The sequence below is a fragment of the Cucurbita pepo genome, unplaced genomic scaffold (assembly GCF_002806865.2).
Source record: "Cucurbita pepo subsp. pepo cultivar mu-cu-16 unplaced genomic scaffold, ASM280686v2 Cp4.1_scaffold000637, whole genome shotgun sequence".
In the NCBI taxonomy this organism is placed as follows: Eukaryota; Viridiplantae; Streptophyta; class Magnoliopsida; order Cucurbitales; family Cucurbitaceae; genus Cucurbita; species Cucurbita pepo.
In genome coordinates, this window is record NW_019646861.1 from 1 (window position 1) to 17,247 (window position 17,247).

Below are 17,247 nucleotides of genomic sequence, written 5' to 3' on the forward strand. Positions count from 1 at the left end.
GCGACATATACCACTGGAGGTCCAAATTCTGCAAATAGATTCAAGCTTGAACAAGTTCACATGATAAAAACCATAAGCCTCATAAAAATAGGGTAGAATTTACCATGAAAAGGCATGGGACCGCCAATAGGCCTCATAGATGAAGGAATAAACGTTGCAGTACTAGGAGGTGGTGGAGGCCTTATATATCTTTGAATAACTCTCTGAGACTGTCCATAATTTCGATGGGGATTCCAATCATGGTTTCCACGATCTTGATCACGCCTAGAACCATGACTGTGCTGGTGAAAACTTTCACCACGTGAGTAACCAGACCCACGACTCCTAAAGTTACGTTGATGTTGATAATTATGATCATTGTGTGATTGTGAGGCAAATGAACTCCTTTGAATGTGGTCCTTCGACGATGGATTATTTGGAGTAGTATCAATTATAGAACCTGAAATTGTCGACTGTTGAGAGGCACCACCACTGTATGAATTGCCAACACCACTACGCTTCATTGGCTTCTGACGATGAGTTGGGTTTGGATTCGGAGTCGGATTCAGAATAGGGCTTGCAGTACTAAATTCTTTATGTGGTGAGGATGATGGATTACCTATCCCCTGGTTACAAAATGCAGAGAGATATATGAAAGTTTGATGTTATTAATGACATGTATGAGCAAAAATTACTGAGACAACAATCAATTATCAATAAACTTATTCCCCGTTTGTAAAATGTTCTTAAAAAAACACTAAAAAAGAATAGCAGATAACCATGCATGTCTTTGTTCGAAACATAGTGAATTGACCAAATGAAGAATGCATTACAAAGAATAAAAAAAGGTGGCAGAGTTAACATCGTCTAGCTTAATCGATAATGTCAAATATTTCTAATTGCTACTACCTTCAATCAACAAGCAAAGAATACCATAAGCTTACTTCTAAGACCCTTTTACCCTAACTCTAACTTCTTCCCCAAGTAAACATATCCGAGCCTTTCTACTGTCTTTGATCCATAACGAAAACAACAAATAGGATGGCCGAGATACTGAAGTGGATCATTCAAAACAGAACATATTCTGGATTCCAAATAAAAATAAATAAATAAAAACATTGTAAATGATCGCGTAGATGGAAAGACTGCTGCAGTTAAAAAAAATAGTCTGAGCAACTGAATATTTAAACTTTAAGCACGCATCATTAGTTAACAAGACTGACTAAAAACTACGCTACAAAATGAAGGGTCAGAACCTGGCATGCAGGGCCAACAGATCCATCAGCTGAGCCTTTCGGTGATTCCGAAGACGATTTGATTGAGAACCGAGTAGACTCCGATAAGGCTGGCCAAGATACAGCACCCATAACAGGCCCTACCTTCGCGGCCCCATTAGACAGCTTATTCCAGGCGGGCTTATTTCCCGCATTGGATTGTGACTCATTCCCACTCTCTGATATCTCTCCAACAGATTCTTCCGCAACTAAAGAAGAAGGCGAAGGAGAACACGGTTCGACATTAGCCGTCGTAGATGTCATATTCGATGGAGAAGCCGAAACAACGGCTGGGATTTCCAACTCACCACGCACAATCTGAGTCCACGGCGACGACACTGGGCGAGTGGCGCGGCGAGGTTTAGGGCTGCTTATATTTTGGCCGGAGTTACGAGAATGGTGGGCTCCGGTTGCCGTTACAGGGTTGTCATCGGGTAAATTAGGAGCAGCCATAAGAATGAACGGCAAACAAGAAGAAAAACAGCGCGAGTTGGGGTTTTCTCAGCCCGAAGTCCGTTGATCGACGAACAGAAGGAGTAAATGTACTAAAGCAATCAAGAAATTTCCCTCCAGTTAAAAAACAGCAATCGGCAGACAAAACGAAGGGAATCCTAAATGTGAAGAGTTTCCAAAAGTTTCAGCAATCAGATCACAGAAAGAGAAAGAGAGAGACGAGAACGAAGGCCATGCCGGAGAGCAGGGGAGCGGGCTCAGAACCAGAAATCTCTCTCTCTCTCTCTCTCTCTCTCTCTCTCTCTCTCTCTCTCTCTCTCTCTCTTGGTTGCTTCCCACTAGAAACTCTTCGGGATACCTTGCCCTGGCTGGTTTATGTGCATACAATTACGATAATACCCTCATTTGCTATTTTGCCCTTGCGCTATCGTGCGCCTATTTGGCCTCCATTCGACTTCCCTCGGCCCAATTTGATCGATCAATATTAGGTTTGTGAATTGTCTCTTTAATCCTTAGTCTTAAATACAGTAATTTTCTTTTTTATTTATTACCGTAAGAAAATGTATATTATTGTAACAATAATAATGATAATAATAATAAAATTTAGTCAAAATATAAATTTTTAAATATTAATGATTTTAAAAAATAATAAATACAAGTTTTGAAAAGAAAAAAAAAAGTTATTCATATATTATTTAAATTTATTAAATTTGAACTAATACATATATAATCAACCCCTTTTACTATATTCACTATTTATTATAAAATTTTATTATTCTAATTAATCTATACTTTATTTTCAATAATTAAATTAAAATACTTTCCGTCGGCGATCGCCGGGAGCGGGCATGGACGACGGTAATTCCGACAACTTGGCCGTTCCCGCCATGATGACTATTATTTCGTCACGTTTTCAAAGACGACACTCGAAATCCGGTCTTCTCCATTTCTATCACTGAGGTATACGATGCTCGCCTTCTACTTTTTTTCTTAAAAATTTCGGTGGACGGAGAAACTTTCAAATCTCTGTGTAACTGCGATGAAACTGCAGAATATGGAAGAGGAATGCGGCTTCTATGCGTGGTTCTGTAGCATTATCCTGGCCGAGTATGTTTGGCAGCAGAAAACACGATTTTCTGGTGCTAATCTTGTTGAGGTACTCGCGTAATATCCATTTCTCTTGAATCCGTCTCAAATGAGGTCCGCTGAATGTAAATAATCAGTTTAGTTAGGGTGATATGCTTGATTATGTTGTTGCGGGGAAATAGGGTGACTCTGTGACCTCTGAATTGGTTGCAGCTCGGTGCTGGCACTTCGTTGCCTGGATTGGTTGCGGCTAAATTAGACGCTAATGTCACATTCACTGATGATGCTGATAGAGTGAAGGTATTGCTTCGTCTTAGTTGCTTTGCCCGAAAATGTAAGTTTCATTTCATGCGCCAATAGTCAATAGCTATGTTAATTGGAGCACCATGGGCAGTTAGATGCTTGATCTGAGGCTGATTCTTCAATCTTCAGGTGCTGGATAATGTTAGGGCCGTAGAATCAAATTGGGATTCAATTGCCTCTCTACTTTTGCATCTCTGTTTATCGAATTAAAATGAGCTGAAACTTGAGTTTGATGTTTGTCGGGAAGCATTTGATGATCCCTGTTCTTCCGTGGCCGTTCTTCTCCAAAGTTCACCGGTGGGTCAGTTTCTATAACAACAATCTACCACAATCGCAGGTAACTTGATAATTGAGAATATTTTCTTACATGATGGGAAAGAAGGGGAAATTGGCAGTGCTGGTCACGATGGTTTTGACTGTGACTATTATCATTATTATCATTGTTTTCTACCTTTACCAATTCACTGTTATTCAAATTGTGTTGTGGGTACCATCCCATTGAGTTCTTGATGGTCACATGGGTATTGAAGTGTGAAAAGCTTGTTGATGGCTTTGTCTTCATGCTATATCGAAGAAGGCATCAAAGCTGCATCAATTGGCTGAGATTGTTCTCAATGGGGAACCAGTCAAGGTAACAAGATGCATTTATTAATAAGTAGAAGGCTTTTTTTTCTCTTAGCACACCATTTATTAATATTTGACCCCTTGATCGAAGATTTTACATCTTAATATGTTGAGTTATACTCAGTTTGACATAAGTGGAAGTTATATATTCCCGTTCCCGGTCTGTTTTAGGTGTTCTGGTAATTTTAGGTCCAATGGCATGTGGTTGAAATTTTGAGGGAACCATTTTGAAAACGAGTGCATTCGTGCAAGTTGAAACTTTAATTATGCATAACTTGTATGGAATGAAATACCTGATTTTGGGAGTTCAACTACATATATATGAACAGGAGATATTGTGCATTACAAACCATCAATTAGCTTACAGTTTTGTTTTCATCCTTTCGAGGATGCATCTGTTATCCCTTTGCATAATTGTGGGTCCTTAATGCGGAGTTGGACAATGTTTATCGCCGTCCCTGAGGCAGTGGCATGCGAAATTGCCGGCAGGTGTCAGCTGAAATAATAAACGTTGTTACTGTTCTTCATCTGCCGACAAATCTGCCGGGAGAGGGGGGAGGGGAGTTGAATCAAGAGTAATTTGGTTGTTGTTTTGTTGTTGCCAAATCTATGATTATATTACTTTTAGGACTTGCTTATTAACTTTTATTAATTCATGACCCATTAGTCCTCCCCCACCCTGAAAAAAAATGGAAGTTGGTTAACTTGTTGCCTATTTATGGCATCAATTTCTCACTCTACATTTGCCTTGACAATTGGATCATTCATACTGACTGTCCTGATTCGACTTCTTGCCTGTCGGGGTTTTCTGCACAAATTTTGATTGTTTTTAGGTGTCTTGAGCTGTAACGAAGTAGCTTATATCTGAATCCTATTAGATTCTTATCCATAAAGTTCAGTTATGTAGGTGGTGGAGGCATCACAATAAAGGGAACTTTATCTCTAATTGGAGACATATGAGAATAAAGGCAAAAATAAAGGCATTCCATTAGTGGAAATATATGAGAACACATTTGTACCGTGATTTCAACAGTACTGAATACAAGCTAGCTATGGGTACTTTACTCCCATTGCAAACAAAACACACACAGCTATTAGGAGTAGCTCTTAGTTCACTGCCCTACAATTCTTCCTGATCTCTTGACCTCCAGTGATGCTACTCATCTTGATCATAGAATTAACAAATGCACGGTTAAAAGCTTCCTTTGAACTTGCAAACTTATAAACAAGATTCTTGGTCTTAGGAAAGTTTAGCAGAGCTTGGTCAGAAGAAAACAGGGCCTTCTTTTGGAGTATCAGCCTATAATAATTGTTGTCAAATGTGGTTGATGAAGTATCCATGTAAGCACCAGCACTTTTAGCCTTGTTGTTTACTGGGCATGTGTTTCTTAGACTTGCTGCAAAGGACGGATTCATCTCAGGGTCGACGTTGCTGGCTGGACAGAAGTTGCGAATTCTACCTTCAAAGGATGAGCAATGAGCAAATCCCAAGGTGTGTGCTCCTGCATCATATAACATTGACAATGCTTACGTTTACACTGAATATTCTCTGATTCTTATGAAAAATGTGTATACATACTGTGCCAAACTGCTGACGTTGTGTTAGTACTTGAAATTTTCATTCTGAGTTTGTATTTTTATGTGGTTTACCTGAAAGAGCCACTAGGTCGTCCAAGGATAATCCCCTTTGGGAGAAGCTTTGTTGCAGCTGAGAAATGTTGAACCTTGGAGATGGCAATTGTATTGTTTCACTAGCCTTTGATATCCTTCCATCCTTTCTCCCTTTGGGAACATCCCATGTTGGGCCTCCAGACTGTAAGACATTCACACACAAAATTATACCATTTTACAGAGATAAATGTGTTGGACTAAGGAAAAAGACCATTGAATTATATGGTTTCTTACAAGCACAACTGCATCCCTTGCAGCGAGAGCCACAATATCAGCGCAAGAGACAACACCGGGGCAATAGGATTCCAGTTCTTTCTTTGCGTTGTCGATCACGAAAAACGAGTGCAAAGATAAATTAGGAGGCCCATCTTTCTCAGCTTTGTTGTTACCTACTGAATTCAGCAGTACAGATGCATCACAGCCCTTCACCCAAGCAAACAAAACCAGGTTAGTTTTGTCAAACACAAAGAAGTTTAAACGTGTTGAGAATTCTAAAGAGAATACCCTTATAAAACAGTCATGAAAGTGCATCCGGAGGAGTCCCGCAGGGACAGTCTTGTCTTTGTAAGCTGCACTCCTGACAGCTTTATTAACGATGAAGTCAACACCTGGACATGTCTTCTCGTAGTAGTCTAAGCTCAGTGAACTCCCCAAAGGCAAAACAGACAGCAAAAGAATTGCAAAGTGTGAGAATACCACAGCAAATGAGGCCATGACCTACAAATATAGGTACGAAAGCTACACTCTTATCTTCGCTCTTATCTTAGTAAACGAAGCAAGTCTTGGTCCATTACCGTTAAGATTGTGTGTTATTTATAGAAAATGAAAGGTGATAGAAGAGTTACAATACAAAGCCGTGACATGATAGCGGCCCCAGACGTTGAACAAATGCAAATGATGACGAAGTGATTCTGAAGCAATGCTGATCCAACAACATGCACGACACTGGCTGCTGTTGCTCCTTGAACCTTCAACTTTCGGACTTAGGGAGTGGGACAACATCATGCCAAAATTTTGGTAATAATTATGTTTGCTTTGAATGAAAGATCTGGAAACCCAAAAAGGTTATACCCTCCTCTTGTTGCTATTGGCATCTTGGTTGGTCCCTAATTTGGTGCACTTTAACGAACGCGGTTTTGGAGACTGTTATTTGGATTGATTGCCATTCTTTCACAAAGCTAATGAGTTTTCTTTACTTCAAAAGGTAGCTCGAGAGGCCAGGATTTCTTCGTTTACAGAGTAAAAGGTATGCTACAGTTCCCTTCAACTTTATTTAAATTATTAAACGGTAGTTTCCAATGCTTCATTTTTTTTTAACCAAAGTTTTGAAATATTTGTATTTGAGATAGAAAAATTATAGACCATTTTTAGAGAGAGAAAATAGATAGAAATTGTGTAACAGTCTAAGCCTAAGCCTAAGCCTAAGCCTAAGTAGGCTAACAAATATTGTCCATTTCCGTTTTTAAACACATCTAATAAGGAGAGATTTTTATGTCTCATCTCACAAACCAACCCTCTTGAGGGTCAGTGTCCTCGCTGGTATACGGTCCAGTGACGACTCTAATACTATTTGTAATACCTCAAGTCTACCACTAACAAATATTGTCAGTGTTGACCAGTTATGTATCTCTGTTAACTTCACAGTTAAAAAATGTGTTAGTAGAAAGAAGTTTGTTAAGTAGCAATAAAAGAAAAAATTGTTAAAGTAATATTATGAATGTAATTTATATCTAACAAAAATTAAGAAAAAATCCATTGGTACGGAGAGTAAGAGTAAATTCATTGATAATGAACGAAAATGATTAATTATCCCAAAGATTAAAAAAAAACTATATTATAAAAAATTGAATGGTCAAAGATCAAATAATATTTTAAACATATACATTAAAAAAAATGAAAAGGGGAAAATGGTAAAAAGGTGAAAACTACATTTGACCAAATATTTTATTTTAATTTTTGCATTTGCATGGATCTAACTCATCAAATTATAACCTCTTAATTTAAAATTAGTAATCTGTTGTGAAAGTAGGTAGTTGGGATAGAGCTTTCCAGTTTGTTTATAATAGCTTCATATTTAAGCTTAATTAGTTATAATTAGAAATAAAAAAATAAATAAAAAAATTACTTAATTTGGGTGTAATTATTTGAACTTGGACATCTCTTCTAATCAAATCATTTTAGGAAACTATTTAAAGTGTTTGGCATCAATTTATGGGCCCACAAAGTAAATTTCCAATATATATCTTATCAATTTCATATGTTTAATTGATGGTGGATTTGGGTAAATGTGTTATTAATTTACATTAATAATGCATAAAAAGTTTGTATTGAGTATTTTCTTTAATTTTATAAAATCAATTCCTTTAATTATATATTAAGAGAAGTGGCCAATTGAAAACATAAAGAAATTTAAAAAGAAAAATAGATCAAAATATATTTTATTAATTGAATTTGAAATGTAATTTAATCCATGATTTATTTCTTAACAAAGAATATTAAAAGAATTTAAATTAAACAATGTCATTAATTTATTAGAGAGAGGATTGACTTTTTAAAAATATAAAATGAAATATAAACATTTTATATTTAGCCAAAATAAATGCAAAAAACAAACAATAAAGCGGTTTGTTTTTAAAACAAAATAATATTAAAGAGAAGATTGACTTGTTATTATTATCCTTATTTATAATATTTTTCATATAAAAGGGAAATTGATTTTTAATCTAATTAAAACAAATAAAGCGGTTTATTTTTAAATAATAGTTTTGAGAATTAAAATAAAATATACGAAATAAATAATGAAAGTCAAACAATAAACAAAATAGCAAGAAGGACAACAGAGAGACAGGCAAGCGGGTTTAACTGCGTCGCATCACCCGTCCCAATTCCCGGCGATGACTGCGTGCTGTTGCTTGTTCTAGTGGTAGAAGGTGCCGGAGGAGAGTCGCCGGACGGTGATGGTGCGTCGGCCGGCGGAGAGTTGGACGGAGGGGAGTTGTCGGCGCCATTGTCGAAACCTGGATTTAAAATTTTAAAAAAAGAACAAGCGATCAGCCAGCGACAATGGACAAAGCCAGAAAAACGAAGAGAGGTTTTGAGGTGAAGAAATACTGAACAGTTCACTTCATTCCAGCCCAGAACCATCTTTTCACGATTGAAGACGATACGATGACCAGCCATGAAATTCACTGCCAGAAGAGGAAAAGCTTTTAATTTCATAATCTTTTTCTTGCAACATCAAGTAGCAGAGATGGGCACTCACGTCCGAAGAGATTAATATCAGTGCTCTTGGCAATGGTAAGACAAATGGCATGTCCACCCTTGTCCTGAAGCCCACGCGAACACCCAGATCAAGAAAAACCCAAAGGATTACAGAAACAAAGCTTAAAAAGCAAAAGACTTGAACTGTTCAGATAACTCACATCGGTAGGAATGGCAACAAACATAGAAATAACGCCAAAAATATAGCCACTATCCATAGTAAAATTCAGATGCGGTTGTTGAAAGAGTGTTCCTAGACTGGATAGGAATAGATGGGAATCAGAATCTTGTCGAGAATGTTTGCTAAAACCATTCTAGCTAAATGGTGGCTAAATGGTGGTGAGAGTTCTTTCCTTATAATCATGTACAGAAACAGAAATAGATAAATTAGAAACAGAATGAGATAAATTACAAAGGAATGTGAAGCAATAAATGGATACGAGATATTTAATTATAATAAAATGGTCAAATATGATATCTATGTTAAATCATAATTCAATGCTAAATATTCTCGAACACTTATATGAAAACGAAAAATTGTTATCATCTACTTACGGAAGTTGGTAACAGTACTCAAATGGGTAGTCAGAATCAAATATAAAGCGGTCTAATTCCATGGCTGCATCTATCTGCACAACAATTCTATATATAAACCAGAGATTCCATGAACTCATATCTGCACAACAATTCTATATATAAACCAGAGATTCCATGAACTCATATGACACTTCCCAAGATAATAGCTTACTTTCTGAGTAACGAGAGTGTAAATTGGGTCAGCTAGGTACGTATAAGAGGAACCAGAGTCAAAAATTGCAGTAAATTCAACATTGCTGGGTTTTCCTGCCACAGTTATCTGAATGATGGTGACATTGTAGGATGAACTGCCACCAAACAACAGAATTCAGCTAGAAAAAACAGTTTTTCCAGGAGAAATGAAGGACAGAGATTAAAAAAGTGAGTAAGATCTTACGAGTTGGGCTTGAGGGATGTTTCTCGCTGGTCTGATGGGCCTATGTCTCCAAAATCGATGTTCCCATAACCATCATATCCAAAACACATGGAGAATGAATCTGGGGTAAGCTCTTGGCTTGCTAAGAGGGATGGAACTGATATCTTTCCCATGCCAAGCCCAAGAAGACCATTAGCTGCTACATTGGAAAATATACCAGTTTGGACCTTACCACATCTGCAATGAAGAATCCCATTTAAAGCAACGCAAAAACACAGCAGATTGCAGATAGTTTCTATAAGATAGTATTGTTGACATTAAGTTATATTAGAAACTGCTAAAACATGATGAAATAGCTTCTTATGTTGATAGAAAGAAACGTATTAAATGTTGGGTGGATCATGGATTTATAAGTAAGAAATATTATCTTCATTGGTATGAAGCCTTTTAGGGAAATAAAAAAAAGTCATGAGAGCTAATGCTCAAAGGGAACAATATCATACCATTCTTGAGGTTCATGATTCATAACATGGTATCAGAGTCATGCCCTTAACTTAGCCATGTCAATAGAATCCTCAAATGTCGAACAGAGAAGTTGTGAGCCTCGAAGGTGTAGTAAAAAATAACTTATAGTGTCGAATAAATGGTGTACTTTGTTCGAGAGCTCCAGAGAAAGGAGTCGAGCCTCGATTAAGGGGAGGCTGTTCGAAGGCTTAGGCTTAAGGGGAGGCTCTATGGTGTACTTTGTTCGAGGGGAGGATTGTTGAGAATTGTTGGAAGAGGAGTCACACATCGGCTAATTAAGGGGTTGATCATGAGTTTATAAGTAAGGAATACTATCTTCATAGGTATGAGACCTTTTGGAGAAACTAAAAGTAAAATTATGAGAACTTATGCTCAAAATAGACAATATCATGGTATTGTAGAGATTCGTGATTCCTAACATTAAGAACTAAACGAAATGCGTGCATAATTCAGAAGCATTTGATTCAGAAAGAGTGATTCAACAGTACTCACCCAAAAGTAATCTTGGCATCAACAGGTTTGGATTGTGAATCATCGGTGGCCAAGTGCAAGATGTCTTCTACCAAATACCCAGAAGATGATGTATTGGGAGACGCATCATGAATCTTGTAAGGACAAGAACTTTTGTTTGAAGGGCATTGGTCTGCAAGCTCGCACAAAGAGTTGCTGCAGGCAACACTTTTGCTCGTTGTTGAAGCATTTGGACTGTAATGATTCAACGTTAACTGAAGAAACATAAACAAATAAGAACATCAATTTCAAAAATTTGCACTGTTTGTTTCCCGAGAAAATTGAAGAGGGCGGAAAGAAAATACATCTTCCCCATCTGAAGTGCCCACGGAAGTACGGCATTTGCTGCATTCACAAGGTAACCAGAACAAATCGCTTCCAGTGTCCAATGCCACTAAGAAACCTAACTCCGGCGTTCCCACAGATATATTGGCGTAGTAGAAACTGAAAATCCAACAGGAAACAAATTAAAGCAAGGGCAATCGGACAAAGTAAATCGGAAAATCAACAGAGAAAGTACGGCGCAATACTCTCCCAAACTGCCGTAATGGTAGGTGTGGTTGTCGTAAGAGAACGTCAGAGGCGTTTCGCTTTTAGAGGTGACCAATCGCCGGCCGTGAAGTAGTCGATCGCGGTGGACCATAGCTGCGTAATATCCAGGGGTGTGTTTCTCCAGTAAACCATCAGAGTTTAGAATCCCCTTAATCGAATCCGAAAACCGACGGTGGATATTGAACTTGAGCGAAACCACCTCGCCGGCGAGAAAGAAAATAGAAAGAAACAGTAGCATTTGGGCAGCGGAAGTGAATGTCGACGCCATGGACGCCGATTAGAGGATCCAAAAGTTTTCCGGGGTGAAGAGGATTCGAGGAGAAGAAATTTAAATGGGATCAGGAGGACGAGAGAGTAACATGGACCGGAGGAATTTACGGATTCGAAGTGGAGTAACATGAGAGTCAAACCTTTCAGAAGAAGAAGACGACGAAATTATGATCTCTGTGTATGTATATATATATGTATGTATGTATATATATATTCTTCATTCCTCAGCATTGTTCCTTCTTCTACGCCTTCCTCTGTTTCCTGCAAAAATAGATGAAGATAAAAGATCCAATGAACCTCATAGGTACTCATAATTCTCTATGAACTTTCATTATCGTATAATTATTCTCGATCGAACTTTCACCATTGTCTAGTTAGTATGCGGTGCTCGAGTAAAAAAATATATGAATGAATCAAAATCACGTTTGAATAAATATTATATTTTTTAAAAAAATTAAAATGTAAATTCATTTTTAGTGTGTAAATCATAGAAACTCTAACATTAATGTTTCTATAAATTAATTATGTTTGTTGAGGATTACTGGGAGTGAGTCCCACATCCCCTAATTGTGTCATGATTCCAAATACGGTATTAAAACTATGCCCTAAACTTAGCTATGTCGATAAAATCCTCAAATGTCGAACAAAGAATTGTGGGTCTCGAAGGTATAGTCAAAAGTGTCGAACAAAGAGTGTATTTTATTCGAGGGCTCCAGAGAAAGGAGTCGAGCCTCAATTAAGGAGAAGCTGTTCGGGTGCTCTGTAAGCCTATTGGCATGTTTATCTTAGAAGTAATTTTATATTAAGCAATCTTCTAAAAATCTATCGCATAGTAATGTTTCTTGTCGCCCAAGAAACAACTAGGTTGGAAAAAGTGATTTTTTTTTTTTTTTTTTTTTTTTNACTGCAAAAAAGAAAAGTCTCCGAGATCACAAGCGCTTCTTCGACCGTGAAAACTATTAGAAATCACGAATCTACATAATGGTATGATATTGTCCACTTTGAGCCTAAGTTTTCATAAGCTTTCATGGCTTTGTTTTGGGTTTACCAGCAGACCTCAACCAATGGAGATAGTATTCCTACTTATAAACTCATGATCTTCCATGAAATTAACCAAGGTGAGATTCACTCCCAATAATCCTCAACAATCCTCCTCTCAAACAAAGTACACTATAAGCCTCCCCTGAGGCTTATGGGACTCTCGAATAGCCTCCCCTTAATCGAGGCTCGACTCTTTTCTTTGGAGCCCTCGAACAAAGTACACCATTTCTTTGACACTTTAGTCACTATTGACTACACCTTCGAGACTTACAATTCTTTGTTTGATATTTGAGGATTTTATTTCCGGGCTAAGTTTAGGGTCATGACTCTGATAACATGTTAGTAATCATGACTCTCCACAATGGTATGATATTGTCCACTTTGAACATAAGCTCTCATGGCTTTGCTTTGAACTTCACCAAAGGCCTCAACCAATGGAGATAGTATTCCTCATTTACAAACTCATGATCTTCCATGAAATTAACCTATGTGCGACTCACTTCCAATAATCCTCAACAGATATTGTCCACTTTGAGCATAAGCTCTGGTAGCTTTGCTTGTTTATAATAAGTGAGAAATACTATCTCTATTGATACAAAGTCTTTTGGGAAGTCCAAATCAAAGTCAGCTTATGCTCAAAGTAGACAATATCATATCATTGTGTAGATTCGTGATTCCTAACAAAAACCACAGCTACTAAAACAAGTAAAGATAGAATAGCTTCGTGAATTAGATGCATAGAGAGGGAGATAGAGGTCTCACTTCCAATTATATTAATACTAGTGCTTTTGACAATCGTTAGACAAAAAGCACGTCTAGTATCCGCATCCTGAAGCCCAAAAAAGAAAAACCCAGATCAGCAAAAGCTCAAAAGATTGCAGAGATGAGTGAGAGAGCTATAAAAGCTGAAAATTATTTCAAATGTTCAGAGTACTCACATCAATCGAAAGGGTAAGGAACTGACCCAGAGGGATAAAATCATCTCCACCCTTCATCGTAAAATTAACCACCGGACAATCGATGGTTTCTGCATATAAACTGAATATAAACCGAGTATGAATAAGAATCCAGGAATGCTTTAAAAGAGAATAACTGGTTTCATTATATATCTCATTAGCTACTTACGACGGAGATTCGTAGCAGTACTCAAATGCGAAATCCGGACCAAATGAAAAGCGCTTTAACTGGATCCCTGAATCTATCTGTATAATAGTGGACAAATTTAGGGAATAATCATGAATTCATAAGTAAGAAAATACATCCAAAATTGGTACGAGGCCTTTTGAGGAAGCCCAAATCAAAGTCATAAGAGCTTAGGCTGAAAGTGGATAATATGTCGTGATTCCTGACAATTATATGGAATTTCCAAGAGTTGAAACTGCAGATAGCTTACTTGCTCGGAAATAAGAGAGTAAACTGGTTCAGCTAGGTGTGTAAACGAGGCACCACCGTCGAAAATTGCAGTAAATTGAACATCGTTGGTTTTTTCTCCCACAATTATCTGAGTGATGGTGACATTATAGTGTGGACTGCCAAAATGAACAAGACAATCCAGTTAGAAAAACCGGACATTTTAACATTCTGAATATGGTTTAGAAGTGAAAAGTTCTAACAAGCTTGGATTTGAATTGATGGGTGTTTCTTTTTGGTCTGGTGTGCCTGTGTCCCCAAAATCGATTCTCCCAAGTTCATCATGTCCGAAACACATGGAGAATGAATCAGAGATAAGACCTTGGTTAGCTAAGAAACTTGGAACTGATATCCTTTCCATGCCAAGCCCAATAAGACCATTGGGAGCTGCATGTCTTGCAAATCTACCAGTCTGGACCTTACCGCACCTGCCATGAAGAATCACATTTAAGCGCAACAACACAACAAGTTGTATGTGCTTTCTATAAGATGGTAAAGTCAACATTCAATATCACTGCAAACTGCTCGAAAATCATTAAAACACCCACGAAGAAGAACCCCAATATCTTCTTGGAACAGTGGTTGAGTTACAAAGTAGAATATAATTGGTTAGTGCTGGTTGGGGATTGTTGGGAGAAGAGTCCTACGTCCCCTAATTAAGGAATACATTTTCATTGGTATTAGGCCTTCCGGAGAAACTAAAAGTAAAGCCACGAGAGCTAATGTTCAAAGTGGACAATATCATATCATTGTGGAGAGTCTGTGATTCCGAACATTGCCCACTGCATCAAACTAATATGGAAAAAGCTGACTTTAACTAGCGTGGGATGTCGATTCAGAAATCTACATAGTCCTAATGTAGTAGATACATTTTTCCAGTTAAGTGAAAAGAAATCTATTAAGAACAGAACAAAATTCAGCACAAGAAAATATATAACTCAGAGGATTAAGATAAAGGGAGAGAGAGATGCAGCAGAACTCACCCAAAAGTAATCTTCGCCTTAACGGGTTTAAGTTGTGAATCATCAGTGATCAAGGACACTACGTCCTCTACCAAGTACCCAGTCGACGATTCATTGCCAGCCCCGTATTTAACTTTATAAGGACAAGTATTTTGGTTTGAAGTGCATTTGTTTGAAAGCTCGCACAATGCGTTGCTGCAGGGAACAGTTGAGCTCGTTTTTGAAGCATTTGGACTATAATGATTGAACGGAACCTGTAGAGAAACATAAAAAAAAAACAAACAATAACAATAATCAACCAATCGATATCATCAGAGCATCAACTTCAAGAATTTGCATCGCGAGAAAATACCTTCCCACTAGGCGTTGAAGTAGGACAACTGCGGCATTCACACGGTAACCAGAACAAATTGCTTCCGGTGTCCAACGCCACAAAGAAATCTAGCGCAGGCGTTCCGATCGAAATATTGGCGTACAACAAACTGAAAAGCCCCAAACGGAAGGGAACAGGACAGCAATTTAAGCAAAGATAATCTCAAAGAGAAAAATCAGAACAACAGAGGATTCAAATAACTCAAAAACAGAAATAGAGAGAAGAGATTAGGGAAATGAACGGAGAGAATAAGGAGCATACAATCCAGCATTGACCATTAAGTAGGTAGCGTTACCACCAGCGAACGTCAGCTCCTTACTACCATTACTAGCGGCCAATCGCCGGCCATGTACTAACCGATCACGATGGACCAAAGTCGCATAATATTCAGGAGAATGTTTCTCCGGCAAGCCTTCAGAGTCGATAATCCCCTTAACCGCATCCGAAAATCGATGGTGAATACTGAACTTAAACGAAGATGCATCACCACTTCTCAGCCCGCCGGAGAGAAAGAAAACAGAAAAAACCAGTAACATCTGGGCGCCGAAACTGAACGCCCACGCCATGGACGCCGATCAGAGGATTCAAAAGCTTCCCGGGAAAGTGACAAAGACATGTCCGGAGTCGAGAAGGAAGAGAGAATAAATAAAATGGAACATGAGAAGGATGAGAGAGAAAGAGAGAAGAGGCGTTGAAGTTCAGAAGAAAATGAAATATATTTAAATGTATAATTATTTTATTTTCCTTTTATAAAAAGAAAAATAAACATTATATTATGCATCCGTGTTGAGGTCTAAAAGGTAAATACAGAGAAGAAGAGGGGCATAACTGCAAAAAAGAAAAAGTACGGTAGTGGGTTTACGAGCGAAGAGTGGCATGGAAAAAGGCCGTTAGAAGCGGTTAGTGAAGGCCGTTGACTTTTGCAGATACAAAATGTATAGTTTATTAATGGCTTAATTATGGCTGGAATAATTAAATTAAATTAAGTTAAGAGCACAGCTAAATATGTTAATTACAACGCAGAAGCTTCCTTAGTTCTTCAATGAATTTAGCCATTGGTCAATTTCAACGCTAAATTTTGAGGACCCGCCACTATTGAATAATTGAAATATATTATAACAGATTAAGCTCGCTACTATTTAATAATTGAAATATATTACAACAACTCAAGCTCACAGCTACCAGGTTCCAATTCCACCAATACCGAGAGGAACCTGATTCCTATTCCACCAACACTAGGAGGAACTAACACAGCTAACATCAGAAGAAACTAACAGCTCAAGCTTACAGTTAACAGATATACAGCTCAAGCTTACAGCTAACAGATATTGGAACTAACACAGCTAACAGGAGGAGGAACTAACCGCTCAAGCTCAAGCTCATAGATATTGGAACTAACACAACTAATTGGAGGAGGAACTAACACAGCTAACAGATTCCTATTCCACCAACACCAGGAGGAACTAACACAGCTAATAGGAGGAAGAACTAACTGCATAGCTAACAGAAGGAGGAATTAACTCTAATAGGAGGAAGAACTAACTGCACACCTAACAGAAGGAGGAATTAACTGCTCAAGCTCACAGATATTGGAACTATTGGAACTAACATAGCTAGCACTAACATAGCTAGCTCAAGCTCACCGATATTGGAACTATTGGAACTAACATAGCTAGCTCAAGCTCACAATTTTCACCCGTTATATATCACCGTCAACCTCACGATTTTAAAACAAAGAGAGGTTTCCACACCGTTGTAAGAAATTAAAGAATGTTTTATTCTTATCTCCAACCGACCTGAGATCTCACGTATAATTACTTCAATCTTTTATCTTTAAATCTCGACCACTATTATGTTTGTTTTGAATTCCAACGTGCAATACTCATCAATGATGAACCATAGAAAAGTGCACATTTTACAAGTACTAATAAACCAATCTGCGATTTACATAATCAATCAGCCGTAGAATCGACAAGTGCAAACTAACTCGGTTAACAATTT

General features: G+C 37.8%; 4 protein-coding genes, 1 long non-coding RNA gene and 1 pseudogene across 6 annotated transcripts; 2 read left to right on the top strand and 4 right to left on the bottom strand.

The window, feature by feature from the left end:
• Nucleotides 1-5: 5 nt before the first annotated feature.
• LOC111785673 (la-related protein 1C-like) lies at nucleotides 6-2,022 on the bottom strand (the record flags this gene model as incomplete). Its single annotated transcript, XM_023666055.1, has 3 exons — nucleotides 1,236-2,022; nucleotides 104-605; nucleotides 6-28 (listed from the first exon to the last, which is right to left on the bottom strand). Coding segments are annotated over exons 1-3 (996 nt in total), but the record flags the coding sequence as incomplete, so codon positions are not given.
• Nucleotides 2,023-2,479: 457 nt separating this feature from the next.
• Nucleotides 2,480-4,679, top strand: LOC111785674 (annotated as a pseudogene).
• Nucleotides 3,767-6,119, bottom strand: LOC111785670 (peroxidase 64-like). Of its 2 annotated transcripts, XM_023666053.1 has the most exons (4): nucleotides 5,895-6,119; nucleotides 5,625-5,813; nucleotides 5,370-5,532; nucleotides 3,767-5,221 (listed from the first exon to the last, which is right to left on the bottom strand). In XM_023666053.1, exons 1-4 carry the CDS (start codon nucleotides 6,102-6,104, stop codon nucleotides 4,827-4,829), a joined length of 957 nt encoding a protein of 318 aa, XP_023521821.1. In that variant the 5' UTR covers nucleotides 6,105-6,119; the 3' UTR covers nucleotides 3,767-4,826. The 2 variants fall into 2 exon arrangements, with proteins under 2 accessions (XP_023521821.1, XP_023521820.1); XM_023666052.1 differs by having other exon boundaries at nucleotides 5,625-6,119.
• On the top strand, nucleotides 5,120-6,539 carry LOC111785671. The gene is made up of 5 exons (XR_002813688.1): nucleotides 5,120-5,211; nucleotides 5,377-5,534; nucleotides 5,648-5,837; nucleotides 5,908-6,119; nucleotides 6,210-6,539. It is a non-coding gene; the product is annotated as an uncharacterized LOC111785671 (long non-coding RNA).
• Nucleotides 6,540-8,195: 1,656 nt separating this feature from the next.
• Nucleotides 8,196-11,641, bottom strand: LOC111785672 (aspartyl protease family protein 1-like). The gene is made up of 10 exons (XM_023666054.1): nucleotides 11,169-11,641; nucleotides 10,944-11,082; nucleotides 10,621-10,853; nucleotides 9,625-9,840; nucleotides 9,400-9,535; nucleotides 9,207-9,280; nucleotides 8,813-8,909; nucleotides 8,653-8,716; nucleotides 8,507-8,578; nucleotides 8,196-8,407 (listed from the first exon to the last, which is right to left on the bottom strand). The coding sequence occupies exons 1-10, from the start codon at nucleotides 11,456-11,458 to the stop codon at nucleotides 8,196-8,198; spliced, it is 1,533 nt and encodes a 510-aa protein (XP_023521822.1). The 5' UTR covers nucleotides 11,459-11,641.
• A 1,255-nt stretch (nucleotides 11,642-12,896) lies between these two features.
• Nucleotides 12,897-15,923, bottom strand: LOC111785675 (aspartyl protease family protein 1-like). Its single transcript, XM_023666056.1, has 9 exons — nucleotides 15,508-15,923; nucleotides 15,226-15,355; nucleotides 14,895-15,127; nucleotides 14,115-14,339; nucleotides 13,895-14,030; nucleotides 13,627-13,703; nucleotides 13,440-13,539; nucleotides 13,190-13,330; nucleotides 12,897-12,986 (listed from the first exon to the last, which is right to left on the bottom strand). The coding sequence occupies exons 1-9, from the start codon at nucleotides 15,810-15,812 to the stop codon at nucleotides 12,897-12,899; spliced, it is 1,437 nt and encodes a 478-aa protein (XP_023521824.1). The 5' UTR covers nucleotides 15,813-15,923.
• Between the last annotated feature and the right edge of the window lie 1,324 nt (nucleotides 15,924-17,247).

What these genes read in the sequence shown, in the direction of transcription:
- LOC111785670 (XM_023666052.1), bottom strand. Translation starts at nt 6,104, where the DNA reads ATGGCCTCATTTGCTGTGGTATTCTCACACTTTGCAATTCTTTTGCTG. An exon ending in CAAGGGATGCAGTTGTGCTT is followed by an intron (nt 5,533 to 5,624) that starts GTAAGAAACCAT and finishes AATGTCTTACAG; the next exon opens with TCTGGAGGCCCAACATGGGA. An exon ending in CGACCTAGTGGCTCTTTCAG is followed by an intron (nt 5,222 to 5,369) that starts GTAAACCACATA and finishes TATATGATGCAG; the next exon opens with GAGCACACACCTTGGGATTT.
- LOC111785672 (XM_023666054.1), bottom strand. Translation starts at nt 11,458, where the DNA reads ATGGCGTCGACATTCACTTCCGCTGCCCAAATGCTACTGTTTCTTTCT. An exon ending in GCACTTCAGATGGGGAAGAT is followed by an intron (nt 10,854 to 10,943) that starts GTATTTTCTTTC and finishes ATGTTTCTTCAG; the next exon opens with TTAACGTTGAATCATTACAG. An exon ending in TTGTTGCCATTCCTACCGAT is followed by an intron (nt 8,717 to 8,812) that starts GTGAGTTATCTG and finishes CGTGGGCTTCAG; the next exon opens with GACAAGGGTGGACATGCCAT.
- LOC111785675 (XM_023666056.1), bottom strand. Translation starts at nt 15,812, where the DNA reads ATGGCGTGGGCGTTCAGTTTCGGCGCCCAGATGTTACTGGTTTTTTCT. An exon ending in TCCTTACCCTTTCGATTGAT is followed by an intron (nt 13,331 to 13,439) that starts GTGAGTACTCTG and finishes TTTGGGCTTCAG; the next exon opens with GATGCGGATACTAGACGTGC. An exon ending in TACTTGTTTTAGTAGCTGTG is followed by an intron (nt 12,987 to 13,189) that starts GTTTTTGTTAGG and finishes AGTCGCACATAG; the next exon opens with GTTAATTTCATGGAAGATCA.